Raw genomic sequence first — 15,208 nt, 5'->3', positions numbered from 1 at the left:
CGTGCTGAATTATACTTAATGTATAATTATACTTACTCTGTCTGAATTATACTTATGAATTATAATTATCCATCACGATACTTTTTCTGCTATGGTAGTGATTGATTCTATTCTCTTTTTTAAGTCATTACACAATAATCAATGCTCAGAGGGGGAAAAAGCATATATGAATCACTTTCAAGACGCATAAATACAATTTAAAGAATTATATCACTCACAGCAATACAAAGAACATCTTCTACAAAAACCACAAAACAAGATTTAGAGACTTAAACCTTGATGCTCATACGTTTACCGAATGCTGATTTCTCTTCTAGAATTAGCAAGAGAACTAGATTTCACCGAGGAGCAAATTCATCAAATTCGAATTGAGAACCCCAACTCCCTCCAAGACCAGAGTCATGCCCTGCTCAAGTACTGGCTAGAAAGGGATGGGAAACATGCCACAGGTAGGTGGGAGCAGTAAGTCACAAGCGCTAGACAAAGTGGGAACATCTTGCTTACTCATCACATTGTTGCAAATTCAGCAAAACAGTACAGCGAATGTCATCCTTCAGGTGTGCAACTGTAGCAGAGGAAAGAAGCTCTTGCCTTTTCTAAATGATGCCTGTGCGTGGGGAACAGAAATCCCACGAGACTGTCATTAAAGTCCTAGAATTGTCTAAATATGATCATGAACGGACTTTCTTTAATTGGCTTGTGGAAAGATGATTGCTTTCAGCTTTTACTTCCAGTACTCTTAAGTAATCTAAGTGGGGGGGGGAGGGGATTCAAAGAGACTGTCATATAATGAGTGTTATTTCATCTACTGACCCCTTTAAATAAAATGGGAAGTGATGCAGGCCAAGTGGACTTTCCATCTCTCTGTGGATTTCATCCTGAAAATCTATCTAACCAGACCAAGCTCGCTGCCACTGAGTCAGTGCTGACTCATAGTGACCCTGTAAGACAGGGTAGAACTGCCCCTGTGCATTTCCAAGATTATAAATATTTATGGGAGTAGAAAACCGGTCTTTCTCCCAAGGAGCAACTGGTGGTGGTTTTAAACTACTTACCTTATAGTTAGCAGCCCAAAAAGTCACCACTATGCCACCAGGGCTCCTTCAAAAGATCTACCTATTGGTCCCCTTACTTACACTCAGCTCACACTTATCATGCCTTCTCTTTACAGCCTTCTAGGTAGGATTGCCAGGTTTAGCAAATAAAAATAAGGGGGGAACCCCGTTAAAGTTGAATTTCAGGTATAAACAAAAAATGTTTTAAATATGAGTATAATCCCAAATTGTATGTTTGATATAATTACAACATAAAAACATGTTTTGCTTGCTTGTTTATCTGAGAACTAAAATGTAGCTGGGTTTCCTGTGTGTTATCTGGTAACCCTGCTTTTGGGTCACCCTTTTTGTTCATGTCTCTTTATTTCTCTTTGTGTTTATTTTTAACCAAGACATTTTATTAGAAACTGGTTGTTTTTGTACACAATATCAAAGGTTTAGTGAGACATTTAAATGAGGAAACTATGTAAAGGTATAGCTCTCACATATAATAAATGTTTATTTTTTTTCTCTTAATATCCCAGATACCAATCTTATTGAATGTCTCACCAAGATCAACCGGATGGATATTGTTCATCTCATGGAGGCCAGCACAGAACCTCTGCAGGAGCGCATCCATCATAGCTATGCAGAAATTGAGCAGACGATTACACTGGATCATAGTGAAGGTCAACTTGTGTGTGGTGTGTGTGTGTGTGTGTGTGGTGTGTGTTTGAAGTGATTCAAACAACTGGACTTAACTGTCTCCTTTTTAAAAATAGCTTTTGGAGGTTGTGTTAGTCTGGGTAGACTAGAGAAACAGATCCATAGAAACTCATATGTGTATAAAGGAGAGTTTTATATAAAGGGTAATTGTACATTAAGAAAGCATCTCAACCCAGTCCAGTCCAAGCCCATAAGTCTGATATTAGCCCCCATGTCTGATACCAATCTATAAAGTCGTCTTCAGACTCAGGAACCACATACAATGCTGAATGCAGGACAATCACAGGCCAGTGGGTAGAAAGTCTTTGGATCCAGTGGCATTTATAAGCATCTCAGTGCTGGCAGGGGTCTCCACGTGGCTTCTCCAGTTCCCAGGGCACAGGGTCCATCAGCATACTGCCATGTGTCTTGTCCGTAGAGAGTCTCCATGGGATTGAGCAGAGAAAGAAATGTCTCCCATTTCCAAGGAAGAAAATACAGGAGATCCCAGAATTCTCAAGGGAAGGCCATGCCCACACAGAGGCCTCATTGGTTGTAACCCATCTCTTCACTCTTGATCCTCTCAAGTCCCAACTTGACACCAGATTATGTAACTGCAACAGAGGTCACACATCTTCCCAGTCCGTGACAAGGGCTGCTCCCACCAGTGCCCATTCTTTGTTATTTCACCATCCACATGGGTGATCCCCCAGTGCCCTCTTCTCTCAGTATCTTGATTACACCTCTGGTACTTGTATCTAACGAGCTGTTTTTAATGCTCACATCCTGTATCTTAATCTCACCAAATACATCCCTCCTGTCTCTTCTGTCTTACTGGTAGTGGTGGGCTATCCTTTCATTTCTGAGATGGCTGGTTTCATACCCAGTAGGATGATAATCTTAATTAACCCCGTCAGCCATCATTCACAGCTGAATCACAGCTAATCCAATCAGAATCTCCCTACACCTTCTTATCCAGAACCATCAGGAAAATGAAGGTCGTTGGGTGGAACAAAGGCTGTGACTAGAGGAGTCATATTCATTAATTTACTGCATTATAGCTGCCCGACGCATAACCCACTAAGCCCAGGAAATGTTTTGTAATGTTTCCTAAAATGTATATATCTGCAAAAAAGCTTCATGGGATCAGAAGCTTTTTCTATCTTGCTCAGTGCTATATATTCACCATCTAAACAGTGATTGCCACATAACTGATGTTCAATACATTTCTGCTGAATGAATAAATGTTAATTATGTTAGGTACCATTGAGTCAGTTCTGACGCACAGCGACCCTGTGCACAACAGAACGAAACACTACCCGGTCTTGCTCCATCCTCACAATTGTTCCTGTGCTTGAGCCCGTTGCTGCAGCCGCTGTGTCAGCCCCTCTCCCCGACGGTCTTCTTTTGTGCTGCCTCTCCATTATACCAAGAATGAAATCCTTTTCCAGGGACTAGTCTTTCCTGATAACATGTCTAAAGTAGGGAAAGTCTCTCCATCCTGGCCTCTAACCAGTACTCTGTCTGCACATCTTCCAAGACTGAATTTTCTCCTCCTGGCACTCCACGGTATTTTCAAAATTCTTTGCCAACACCACAATTCAAACACCTAGATTCAGGAATGATAATTTGTTCATCACTGCTCTGCTAAAAAAATGTTTTTTATAAAATGATACCTCACACCCTGGGTCTTAAGGACAATTCCTTTGCATAGGACACGAGACCCTGATAAGGAGTGTGTTGTGGTGCGCACTAGTCAATACTGATACAGCACTCAAACAGTGTCTGACACAGAGTTACTGTGCTAGCTGGGAGGATTACCTGCTGTCAGTCTAAGTCTCCTTCCTCTTGCCACGTGGATTCTCCTAGACTAGCTCAGTTGATGATCCTCCTTACTCTTTGTAATCTCACACTCTGGGGGATTCGCCTAAATTTACAGACCTCGCCACCGAGTTGGCGCTGACTCGGCTGTCAGCCACAACTTTCAGTGAGTCTGTACGTAGCATAACATATCTCTGTGAGGTCGTTTCATTTTTGTAGTCATGTATCTGTCTGAGCTTATTATGGTGGCTCTTGTGTTAAGCTAGTTCACTGAGGGTTTTCCTAAATCTTGCTGTCTCTCCACCTTTGACCTTTTCTAATGCTTGGTCTTTTCTGGTAACGTGTCTAAGTAAGAGTGCCAAAGTCTCACCATCCTCCCTTCGAATGAACGTTCAGGTTCTACTGATTTTAAAACAGATCTGCTTGTTTTCCTGAAAGTCTGCACTATGGTTTATACTCGGGGTCAGCTCCATCATTTGAGACCCAGACCATTCTTCCATCTTCAGTTGTCACTAGCCAGTTTTGCACGTGTTCAGGTGACTGACAAGATGGTAGCTTGAGTCTAGCACACATCTGTGTTTTCAATCCTGAGTCTAAACCTGAGCTTGTGACTCCCCTAGTCACTGGCTGGAACTTGTCCCTCAGTCATGCTCTATTTTAATTGACTCTTATTTGCTGGGTCCCCCAGATAGTAAACATCTTAGAAGCAGAGACAGTATCTTGTTCACCATTATAAACCACGGGCCTATTAACAGGACATGGCCCATAGTAGTTCATGAATAAATACCCGCTTAATATAAAAGTAGCTTCAAATAAGTTCTTGATTTCTATTGTTCTCCCCTTTAGGATTCTCGGTACTTCAGGAGGAGCTGTGCACAGCACAGCACAGACAGAAAGACGAGCATCCTGCGTCTAAAGGAAGCGAGCCCTGCGATAAACCCCCCATTGTCTCAGAGGAGGACGTCTCTGTCGGTTATTCCACATTTCAGGATTGCACCCTCAAAACTGAGGGGGACACCTCGGCTGCAGAGGTCTTACCCCAAATGGACAAAGAGCAGGTTCAACGGGATTTCTCAGGGAAAATGCAAGACCTGACCGAAGAGCCATCTCTTGAACATCAGCAGGAATACTTGTGAGTGTCCAAAACCAAAACCCAAACCAAACCTTGGCAAAGGCAACGGTGAAGAAACAAGCCAGAATGCCTAGGGCATTAGGCACAGACAATCACAAATAATTTTCCCAATCATTTTAAGAGAAATCCACCAAGAAACCGTGCCAGAGCTACAAAAACCAGGCCAAAACATGGAAAAACACGGTGTTGTTGGCGCAGACGTGCTCAAACTAGTGTTCAGTTGGATGACCTTGGGCCCTATGACTTTGCCCTTTTCTTCCTCTCACTTTTATCTTGTTGTTGTTGAGAATGTACACAGCAAGGCCTACACCGAGGCCGAGCGCTTTCTGTCTGCAGCTCAGCGGCGTGGATGACGTTCTCGAATGTGCAATCCTCCTCCCTTCCTTTTCTGTGGGTTCTTCCCCCTTTCGCACAATTTGATCCCCCTCAGGAGTTCTTCAAAGAGCCTCGTGCTCAAGGCACAACTTGCTTTATTAATCTAAGAAGGCTCAGAGGATGCTTTAAAATTCAAGTTTAAAAGATCACCTCAAGTCAATCGTTTCAGGGACTTATCCACCCTCCGTGGCTTTCTGACTTCCTTTGGGGCCCAGAGAATTTCTGTCTTTTCCCCTTTGGGATCAGAATTTTCTAGGGAATCTTTGATCAAAGTGCTCAGCGATGGTAGGCAGGCACTGGACAGTTCGGTGCTCGTGAGAAAGGAGACGGTTGTTCACGAAGGCCTTTAGTCCCTCAGTCCACATCCTGCGCATGTTCTTGACTCTGCTTTTTCCTCTGTGCCCCTGATGAATAGAAACCATCACTTGTCCCTTGGAGGAGCGCTTTAAAGTCCGCAAGAACTCTACAATGAACCAGGAGGTAGACTCGCAGTACCAAGCATACCGGTAGGCCCATTAACTGGGATACCTCATGAAATCATGGCCCTGAACCTTTATACCAAGGACCAAATTCCATGAGGTGTTTGTACCCAATCAGTCTTAGGGGCTGCTCTTTTAAATATTACCTATCACACAACTTTCTTTTCAATTCTACCTTTTCCAGATGTCGAATTATCAACAGTAACTCGACAGCAATGATAATAATCTGTTGTGTTATCCTAACCTTAATCCATGTGCGTTTTCCATCTCTCTTTGCTTCCCTTCCCACCCCACTTCCTGTGGTTTCCATGAATCTCCCTTTCCTTGTCTTTTTATATAAGGAAGGCCATACATTGCATGCTTATTTGCTCATCATGCCTTCTAGCTATAGGCACTCTGCAGCATGTACGGAGGGAGACTCCACTTCTCCTGGCTGAGTAGTATTCCACTGAAAGTTTGTACCACATTTTTCCCAGTCCATTCATCTGGTAATGGGCATCTAGGTTGTTTGCTTAACTAGCTTCCGCAAGTAGTGTTACAGCGATATTGAATCCCTGCTTTCAAGTCTTTAGGGTAGATAGCTAATTGTTGGGTCAAATGGTAGTTCTCTTTTCAGTTACTCTGCGTGACTGCCACAGTGTTTGATAATGGCTGTACTGTTTGGCTTCCCCCTTAGCAGTGAGTGAGGATTCTAACTTTCCAGCATTCTTAGCAACATTTATTATTTTGTTTGTCACTGTTAGTTGTTTGTTTTTAGCTTGGCCTTCCTAGGGGAAGTGCCATGGTACCTTTGTTGCCTTGGATCTGTACTTCCCTGATGGATCCTGACGCTGAGCATCTTTTCACGTATCTAGAGGCTGGTTGTATATCCTCTTTAAAAAATATCTGTTCAAATCTTTGCCCTTTTACGATTGGGTTGTTTGTCTTTTTTGTTGATAACTTGTCAAAGCCTACTATATATTTTATTTGATTCTTGTTGGATATGTAGTTTCCAAAGAGACTTTCCCAGTTGCTAGCTCGTCTCGTCACTTTTTGGTAAAGCCTTTGATGCACAGAAGTTTCAAATTTTGTGAGGTCTCATTTATTTATTTTGTATTTTGTCAAAAGTCAGTTGGCTGTAGATGTGTGGGCTTATTTCTGGACTCTCAATTCTACCCCATTGTGGTACGTGCCAATTGTTCTGTAAAGAAGGCTATTGAGATTTTGGTTGGGGTTTCACTGAATCTGTAGATCATGTTGGGTAGGTCTTCTAATTCATGAACGTGGAACATCTTCCAATTTCTTTAAGTCTTCTTGCAACTGGTTTAGCCGCATATTCCAGTTTTCATTATATAAATCCTTCATGTTCCTGGTGAGAATTATTCCTAAGCACTTTACTCTCTGTAATACTTTGCCCTATGTCTTGTGAATTGCCGCTTGTAGACTTATGAATTGTGATGATAATATATCTATCTATCATGTTACTATCACGGTGTCAAATGTCAAAAAAGGAAAGCATTGTTTCAATGGTGAAATTCCCTATCAGTAACACCGTCATCACCAGTCAGATCACCGTGCCTCACTCCACATACAGCAGTTATTGTGCCGAGACTGCTTTGAAGCATGGGTAACGATGTGTGGGTATAGAAACCTCCTGGATATTCTAGCAAAGCTATGAGATGAATTTAACCAACATTATTAGTAAACATTATTCTATAGAGGTGGGAGGGGCTGGGGTGAGAATTAAGCCACCCTCTAGAGAGCTTTGGGCTAAAGGTGACCGCAGAATACATTATAGCTCAAAGCTCAAGTAATAGGCTTAAATGTAAATAGGCTTAAAAGAGAAACAAAGTTGTTTAAATGGCACTGACTGTTGAGGGAAAAGCACACAGATGGGCTAAACATGTCTCCAGCCCTGAAACCGGCGAAGAGCGTGCCATGTGACTGCGTTACAGCGTGCCCTTGTTACCCGTGGCTGAGAAGAGGATCGTGAAGAAGGGGGGAAAGGAAAAGTGGGCGGGGGCAGGGGTGTCAGAAGAGAAGGATGAGAACCCGTTACCGACACGGTCACAGGAAATGACACAAAAAAGCAGAAAATATGCATGATTTCTTAATTGGGAAAGATTCTGAAAAGTCGTGTTAGAATAATTCCAGCCTATCGCAGTAGAAAAATTCTGATGTCAACAGGCCCACTGCTAAGTTGTACAGCTTTTGAGAAGGGCTTGAAAACTACTTCTATATTTGCATTGATAAATATGATACCAATTTGGATATTTTTATATTGTTATTCTTGAATTCTTCCAAATTTGGATTATTTCATTCAAATCTTACTGTTTATATGCCCTTTTTTGTACAGATTGTCAGAGCTTGAATATTATTACGTTGAAATTTAAATTACCACATTTTCCTTTGTGGAGGGCCGGAAGTTCCTAGCACATATTAAGATAAGAGTTAGCTCTAGAAAGCACCCTTCCCTGGCAATGCTAGCTCAGTCGCTAGCTGTAACTCTATCCTGCATCTTATGCTATATATTTTTTCACATATTATTTCTGGACCAAAAGTACAAAACCTACTTTTAAAATGTTTTATGTTTATTGATATATAATTCACACTTCATCCAATTCAGTGGTTTAAATATATTAAAGAGTTATATAATCAGCACCACAATGAATTTTAGAACATTTTCTTTGTTCTTGTACTTTTTATTATTAGCTCCCATTATTACCCCCAGCCTCACTTGCTATATAACCTCAATGATTACTAAATCATTTCCTGTCTCTGTACATTCATCAATCCTGGATTTCACATAAAGAAAAACATACAAACCCAGAAGCAAAATAAAGAAAAAACAAAACACCAACAACAAAATAAAGAAAATCTAAATAGAAAAGATAACAGAAAATAATAAAAACAAGAACAAATTTACAAGGAGCCAAAAGAGAGAACAAATTATAAGGTGTTAACTTTTAAGTTAACGACATCTGCATCCGTTCACTTTTCAGCGCACTCTTGTGATAGCAAGGTTAGGCGGCTCCCTTACCAAAGCCTTTTTCCTTGAAGTCCCTTGGTGACAAGTTTGTAGATGGCCACCAATCAAAATACTCCATTGTAATATGTCCAGGGGCCCTGCAAGGGACAGCCCTGGTGATCTACATCTGTAAGCTTGTCTCTGACCCACCGAGGGTTACCACAAATCGGAACTGATTCGGGGACAGCGGGTTTTATTGCATGGACTAGGAAGTTGAGTGCCAGTTCCTTTCCAATCTCTGTGCTTGCTCGCTGGCCAAATGCATATGCCTGTGAAATAACCTGAGGCTTCCGTTTTAGCGTCACAACCCCAGGAGCAGAAGTGTCAGAGACTCAGAAGGCTACAGCAGTCCCTGCGCCTGCCAACGAGGTACCTGAGGACGTGAGTTCCCCTCCTGAGGAGGAGAGGCCCTCCCTCCGGACCCCGACGTCCAGCGAGCGGGCAGACTCTCCCATCGTACAAGAACCCGAAGAGCCGCCAGTGCAGAGAGAGAGCTCTCCACGAAGATCTAGCCTCGTGATAGTAGAATCTGTGGATGACCAGCCGCAAACCTTTGAAAGACTGAATGAAGATGCAGCTTTTCTAAAGGTAAACTCCTTGTCTCCATTCCCATCCATGCCCACAAAGCTGGCGAACCTCCCTCCCATTGCCCTTTCTCTGATTGCTTCTTTTACCACCTCACATCAAGAAAGCTTGCCGAAATCATTTCCACTGAGACCCCGTGAAACTGCCAATCCCTTTAAAGTCCAAGAAAGGGTCAGTCTGGAAGCAATGGTATGCCGCTTCAGTTTAGTGGTTTGACTAGAAGCCCTCTATCTACCCGTAGAAACCCCTTTCCTAAAATAAATAATTCAAATACTTTGATGAAGCAATATATCTGATATTGTTTTTAAAATTAATACATTTAAGTTGGAAGAGTGCACAGTGAGGAAGAAACTTAAAACCATCAAAGAGACCAGGCTTCCTGGTCAGACAGAAACTGATGGAACCCTCGAGACTGGTGCATGAGTTGTGTGGAAAGCAAACATGAATGATCTGCTTTGTTTTTTGGGGTTTTTTTTAAACATTTTATTGGAGGCTCATACAACTCTTATCACAATCCATACATACATCAATTGTATAAAGCACATCTGTACATTCTTTGCCCTCATCATTTTCAAAGCATTTGCTCTCCACTTAAGCCCTTTGCATCAGGTCCTCTTTTTTTTTCCCCTCTCTCCCCATTTCCCCCTCCCTCATGAGCCCTTGATAATTTACAAATTATTAAAGCCCACATGGAAGAAGCACACCAGCCTGTGCGATCACGAGGCATCGAAGGGATCAGGTATAAAGCATCATTAGAACAACAACAAAAAAAAATCTTACCATAGTGAATGAAGGGGGAAGTGCAGAGTGGAGACCCAAAGCCCATTTGTTGGCCACTGGAGATCCCCTTGCAGAGGGGACTAGGGGAGGAGATGAGTCAGTCAGGGTACGATGTAGCACTGATGAAGAATACAGCTTTCCTCCAGTTCCTAATTGCTTGCTCCCTCCACCCCCCAACTACCATGATCCGAATTCTACCTTGCAAGTCTGGATAGAGCAGAGGATGTACACTGGTGCATATGGGAGCTAGAGGCACAGGGAATCCAGGGCGGATGATACCTTCAGAACCAGTGGTGTGAGTGGCGATACTGGGAGAGTACAGGGTGAGTGGGTTGGAAAGGGGGAACCAATTACAAGGATCTACATGTGACCACCTCCCTGGGGGACAGACAACAGAAAAGGGTGTGAAGGGAGGCGCTGGATAGGGCAAGATATGACAGAATGATCTGCTTTGTAAAACTGCACCCAATCTGCGATAAAAAGTTAGTGATAATGAAAAAGAAGAATAGTGATAAGATTGCAGTCTCGGGTCAGCCTGCCTTTTGTAGAACGTGCTGGAGCCCCACTGTGGGTGGGTCTTTGTGTGTGGCATCAGGTAACGGAGCGCCAACCGTGACTATCAGGTGGGGCGCATCTCTCAAAACGTGTTTTCTTCATTAGGGGATGGGTAATTTCAAGTTAGATTTATTTCATTTTTTCTATTTTCAAGCTGACTTCTAAGAACATTGTAAATAGGCGTTTTGCTGTTTCTCACTGTCAAAATACCTGGTAATTTGGGAGAGAAAAGGTGGCACTGTCTTAAAATATTCATGTAAATCATTATTTCGTGAAATGTGACCTCTGCGGTTCACATCTCGGAGATAAAAGGGAAGTTGGTCCCTCATCAGACCTTCTGAGTCAGACTGATCCTTGGGAAGAGGGAGAAAAGGCGAATGTGAGAATCTGCATTTCAATAACTCCCCACAGGACTCAAAAGCACAATAAAGTCTGAGCGTGTATTTTATTCAAACTTAATTGAATGTCAACTACAGGGAATATTTTTAATAATATCATTTTTAAATGATTTACATCTCAACAGATTTTAGAGAATTATTTTAAGTCTTCAAATAAAAAAAGAAAGCTGAATAAAAGAATTGAAAAATTTTGGAAGAAAACAAGTATTATATTGAATGAAAGAACTACATTTGTTTTTATTCACTTATAAGAGTGACATCTACTCCTAAGATTTAACTAAATTTAAGAAATATCCAAGCAGATGGTAGTTGCATCCTGATTTTGGTAGTTCTCTTAAAAAATTGAATTTATTCCATAAAATTTTTTTTATTCCAAGTTAGACTTTACACAGAATTATTCATCTTACAACTTCTTGACTTACATGAGCAGTAATAAAACTGTTTCATATATCCCATCTTGTCTTAGGAGTTACTAAATCTCAGAGTTCACAGATAAAGAAAAATAGAGTCTTGAAACAATTGTCTGCATAACTCATGTATCTAGTTTATTTTATGCATGTAAACATTTTGATAGCTCATCTTCGATTTCAAAGTGCTTCTATGTATCGGTTCTACTTATTCTATGTGAATAGCTCTTCTCTCGTGAACTTACTATTTAGACTCTTCACTCCTCGTACCTCTAACTTTGCCATTTAATTGCAATCACTTCTTGCTGAACATCTTCGCAGGCAGCAGATTCCTGGGTATTTCAGTTATAATTTGGTTTACAACTGGCATATTTTAATTTAGCAGAAAAAAAATAGAAATATAATTTTAGTATGCTAACCTGTGTTGAGTAAATGTAGCTATTTGCTTGTTTTAAATACTATTTCATCAGGAAAGAGAAAAAGAGAATCAGGATATAGCTTCCAAGACGTGTGTTCTGATCACTAATTATGTTCTTAGCCTCATCTCGAGCTATATGTCAGACCCCAAATATCTCAATTTGTCTATAAAGTGAGTCAAATCTTCACATCTTACACAGCCATTTTGATGATGGGGAGATGAACTACTGACTACATAACAGTGACAGGAGATTTTGAATCCAGCAGAAGTTTCTTCTGCAAACATAAAACACTCTGAGTTAGTAAGTCTGAGGCTAAGCAGGAATGGCACTGACTAGCCACTGTTTGTTGTGCTGTTTGCATTCAGGGTTTTTTTCGGGGGAGTGTGAGTTCCAAAAATAACATGAGGAGCAGTTTAGTTCTGAAAAGGATTTTGATAGGAATGCGCTCAGACAGCTCTCAGAGGGATAACTTGGTTCTGGAACTTTATTTTCCATTATGGAATGAAATACTGTATTTTCTGAGACCAGTGCACACTGGTTTTAGCTTGCTTGTGCCACTTCTGAGTTGTCCTCCAAAGTCCAAGGCCATTGAATAGAATCCAAGTCGTTGCAACCCTCTAAGAAACCCATTTGGGTTTCTGAGCTTGTACCTCGTGGCGGGCAGAGACAGCCTCCTCTTTGTCCTGCCGAGGCGGCTGGGACGGTCCACAAATCCAAGTCCCAGCAGTGTGAGCCAGAGCAGAGAGCCGTGCCCGCTTAGCCCTTGGCCTGGGAAACCCAACAATGCTTCCGTGCTTCCGCCAGGAGCTCACGGAGCACTTGGGTGAGCTGGAGGCCAGCTCGGACGAGGAGGCCATGGTGACTACCAGGGTGGTCCGCCGACGCGTGATTATTCAGGTACCAGCTGCTACCGTGCTGCACGGCTCGGCCGGTCCTCTAAGCCCGTCTCTTGCCCTTGGTGCGTGCCCAGCCGGAAGCCGCCAGGGCTTGGCATGCGCCTAGGCTCGTGCATGGATCCAACAGCAGCGCCCGTAACTCTGCTAATTTCTATGTGACGAGAAAGGCAGTGGTAACGCCATTCACAGCCTACCTCCAGCAAGGAGCGAGTGAGCGAGCAGGATTTGGCTTCTTCTGTTCTACCCACCTCACCTCGTGCTTGTCTTGGTTTTGCGTGTCTGTTTTGTTTTAAAGTTTACCTAACTTGAGTCAGATTCCCCAAGCATGTTATCCCCACACCTTTTTCGTTCGTTCAAATAAACTACTGACCAGGATCACTGCATCTCAGCAACGCTCCTCAACAGCGCCTTTCATTCCCCCACGTGCCTCCTGTCTAAGCTCCTTAGAATTGGCGCCAGACCCTGAGTGACTCATTTCTCCCAACTGTGCAGGGGGACGATATGCCTGACATCCCACCCGAATCGGTCACGGAGGAAGAATACACGGACGAGCATGGACACACCGTGGTGAGAAAGGTATCGTCAGTTGTGTGTTCCTTTGATTCATTGCCAACCCCCTGCTTGGGATGCAGCCATGCCGGGGTACTGAAAAGCGAGCTCTAGGAAGGAAATCTATTGCAGGTTACCAGAAAGATCATTAGGCGCTACGTCTCCTCCGACGGCATTGAGAAAGAAGAGATCACGATGCAGGGACTGCCGCAGGAACCCATCCACATCGAGGACGGGGATGGCTTTTCCAAAGTTGTCAAGCGTGTTGTACTCAAGAGTGACACCGAGCAGTCCGAGGTGAGACCGCCTCACAGTCTCCGACACCCCGTTAAGGGAGGGGTGAAGTAGCACTCAAGAAAAAAATTTTTAAACAGATGGAACAGGTTGCTTTCCATAGTTGTTCCACCGCTGCTTGTTCTGTTCTGCGTTCATTTACTTGTGCTCATGATCTCACACCTGGTTTAGAAACCAACACTGAGAGACGTTATTCATTGTCTTTGTCTTGCCATGTTCAATGTACCTGTAGGTGACCACAGCAAACATGCAAAATCAAACTATAGAAGTAAAAATCTGTCCCGTTTGTTGCACAAGCAGTATATTATTTAGACCCCACCCCTACATGTATCACTGGTCACCACGGGAGCCTCTGTAGATCATGGTGGGTAAACCTCTCCAATAGCAGGACCCAGAAACTCCTTGATTTATTGTGTTTTCTTCATTGTACTTCCCTCTTTTAGGGACATGTTTACTTGTTTGATATAATTTGTGACCATCTTACAGTTCCATATTTGCTCAGCTCCTCACATTCTTATTAATATAAATTTGAGCTTCTCCCCATATCTGCTTCTGCAACTTCTCGTAGCTTTAAAGCTTCCTCTTTGGGCGGTTCATTGTATCTTCCTACAAATGGGGGCAAAGCACACCACCGGTTGCCAGGTCTATATTAGACGAACCCGTTTGTGCGTCAAGAGAATTACTGATGAATGTCACTGAGCCCCCTCAGTGGGTGATTTGCTGCTGTGTAGAGGCTGCCACTGTATCCACATCACCAAGCACTTATAGAGCACCTTTTACCCATCTTTTCTTACATACCGCTTTCTAGGTCAGTATGTAATACACTGTTGGTCTGGCCATTTCTTCTGAAATACAGAAAAACTGACAATTGTTCCGTTTTAGCAATTGGAAATTGTGTCTTCTGTGTCCTTTGTTCATTAGGTGACTTTGTCTGAGCCCAGCATTTTGTCCAGCACTTCAGAATTTCAGGCTGAACCAGTGGAAGGCCGTAGAGTCAGCAAAGTTGTCAAAACAACTATGGTACATGGAGAGAGGATGGAGACCCACCTGGGGGATTCTAGCTTAGCCAGTGACCTTCCTTCAGCCAAAGATGACTTTGAAGAGGTATAGAAGCATTGCCATGTTGTCTATGTGTCTGTCTTATGTTTGCCCTGTCTTTGAAATGAAAACGGGTTCTCAGCGTGTCATCCCATGTATGAGTTCACGGAAGACTGCAGAATAATTCAATGGAGTAGAATTCCTGTTTAAATAACTTATACAATGGAGTCAGGTTTCCTCAACCAATCATGCTCATTAGACACCCGAAGAACTTTAAAGCTCCAAATGACTAGGATTTTCACCTGCTGAGTAGAAATCAAAATAGCAAAGTTCAGGGCCTGATAGTACACCATGTTTTAAAAACGCAGACATGACTTATCCTCTGCATTAATTAGGGGAAGAAATGAAAGTTGTTCCAAAATTTTTGCTAGTGAACATTTTAAATATTGCTACTAGTGATAGGCAGTGAAGAAAATTCTCTGTCACTATGGCTTTAGAGAAGAGCATTTCTAATTCATTAAGATCTGACTGCCAGCAGTTATTAAAGGGTTCCCAGTGTCAGCCAGGTCCCAAACTCTTACTACAATTGGAAGGTCCCAAGTCATTAATAGCCCAAACGAATCCTATCAGTCAGTAGCAAACCAATTTAGCAATTAAATATGACCTGAATTGACAGGGAGGTATGTAGTATCTTAAAGAAAAAAATCCTATTTAGAGTGAGTATTCATATGTTT

The 15,208-nt window shown here is 42.5% G+C and overlaps 1 protein-coding gene across 14 annotated transcripts in view; it reads left to right on the top strand.

Moving 5' to 3' along the window:
* The window catches only part of ANK2 (ankyrin 2), a 648,733-nt gene that overhangs the window by 628,815 nt on the left and 4,710 nt on the right, over positions 1–15,208 (top strand). For 9 of the 14 annotated variants that reach the window (XM_075543900.1, XM_075543907.1, XM_075543894.1 and 6 more), the window contains 8 exons: positions 318–449; positions 1,580–1,723; positions 4,407–4,692; positions 8,853–9,141; positions 12,502–12,594; positions 13,086–13,169; positions 13,275–13,439; positions 14,358–14,540. In XM_075543900.1, the coding sequence (XP_075400015.1) occupies positions 318–449; positions 1,580–1,723; positions 4,407–4,692; positions 8,853–9,141; positions 12,502–12,594; positions 13,086–13,169; positions 13,275–13,439; positions 14,358–14,540 (1,376 nt within the window). The remainder of the gene's footprint in view (positions 1–317; positions 450–1,579; positions 1,724–4,406; positions 4,693–8,852; positions 9,142–12,501; positions 12,595–13,085; positions 13,170–13,274; positions 13,440–14,357; positions 14,541–15,208) is intronic. The other 5 variants (XM_075543902.1, XM_075543899.1, XM_075543904.1 and 2 more) reach the window with 1 other exon arrangement.

Source organism: Tenrec ecaudatus, chromosome 3 (genome assembly GCF_050624435.1).
Source record: "Tenrec ecaudatus isolate mTenEca1 chromosome 3, mTenEca1.hap1, whole genome shotgun sequence".
NCBI classification, from domain to species: Eukaryota; Metazoa; Chordata; class Mammalia; order Afrosoricida; family Tenrecidae; genus Tenrec; species Tenrec ecaudatus.
The sequence above is the reverse complement of the archived record's forward strand: the minus strand, read 5'-3'. Positions and strand labels throughout refer to the sequence as shown.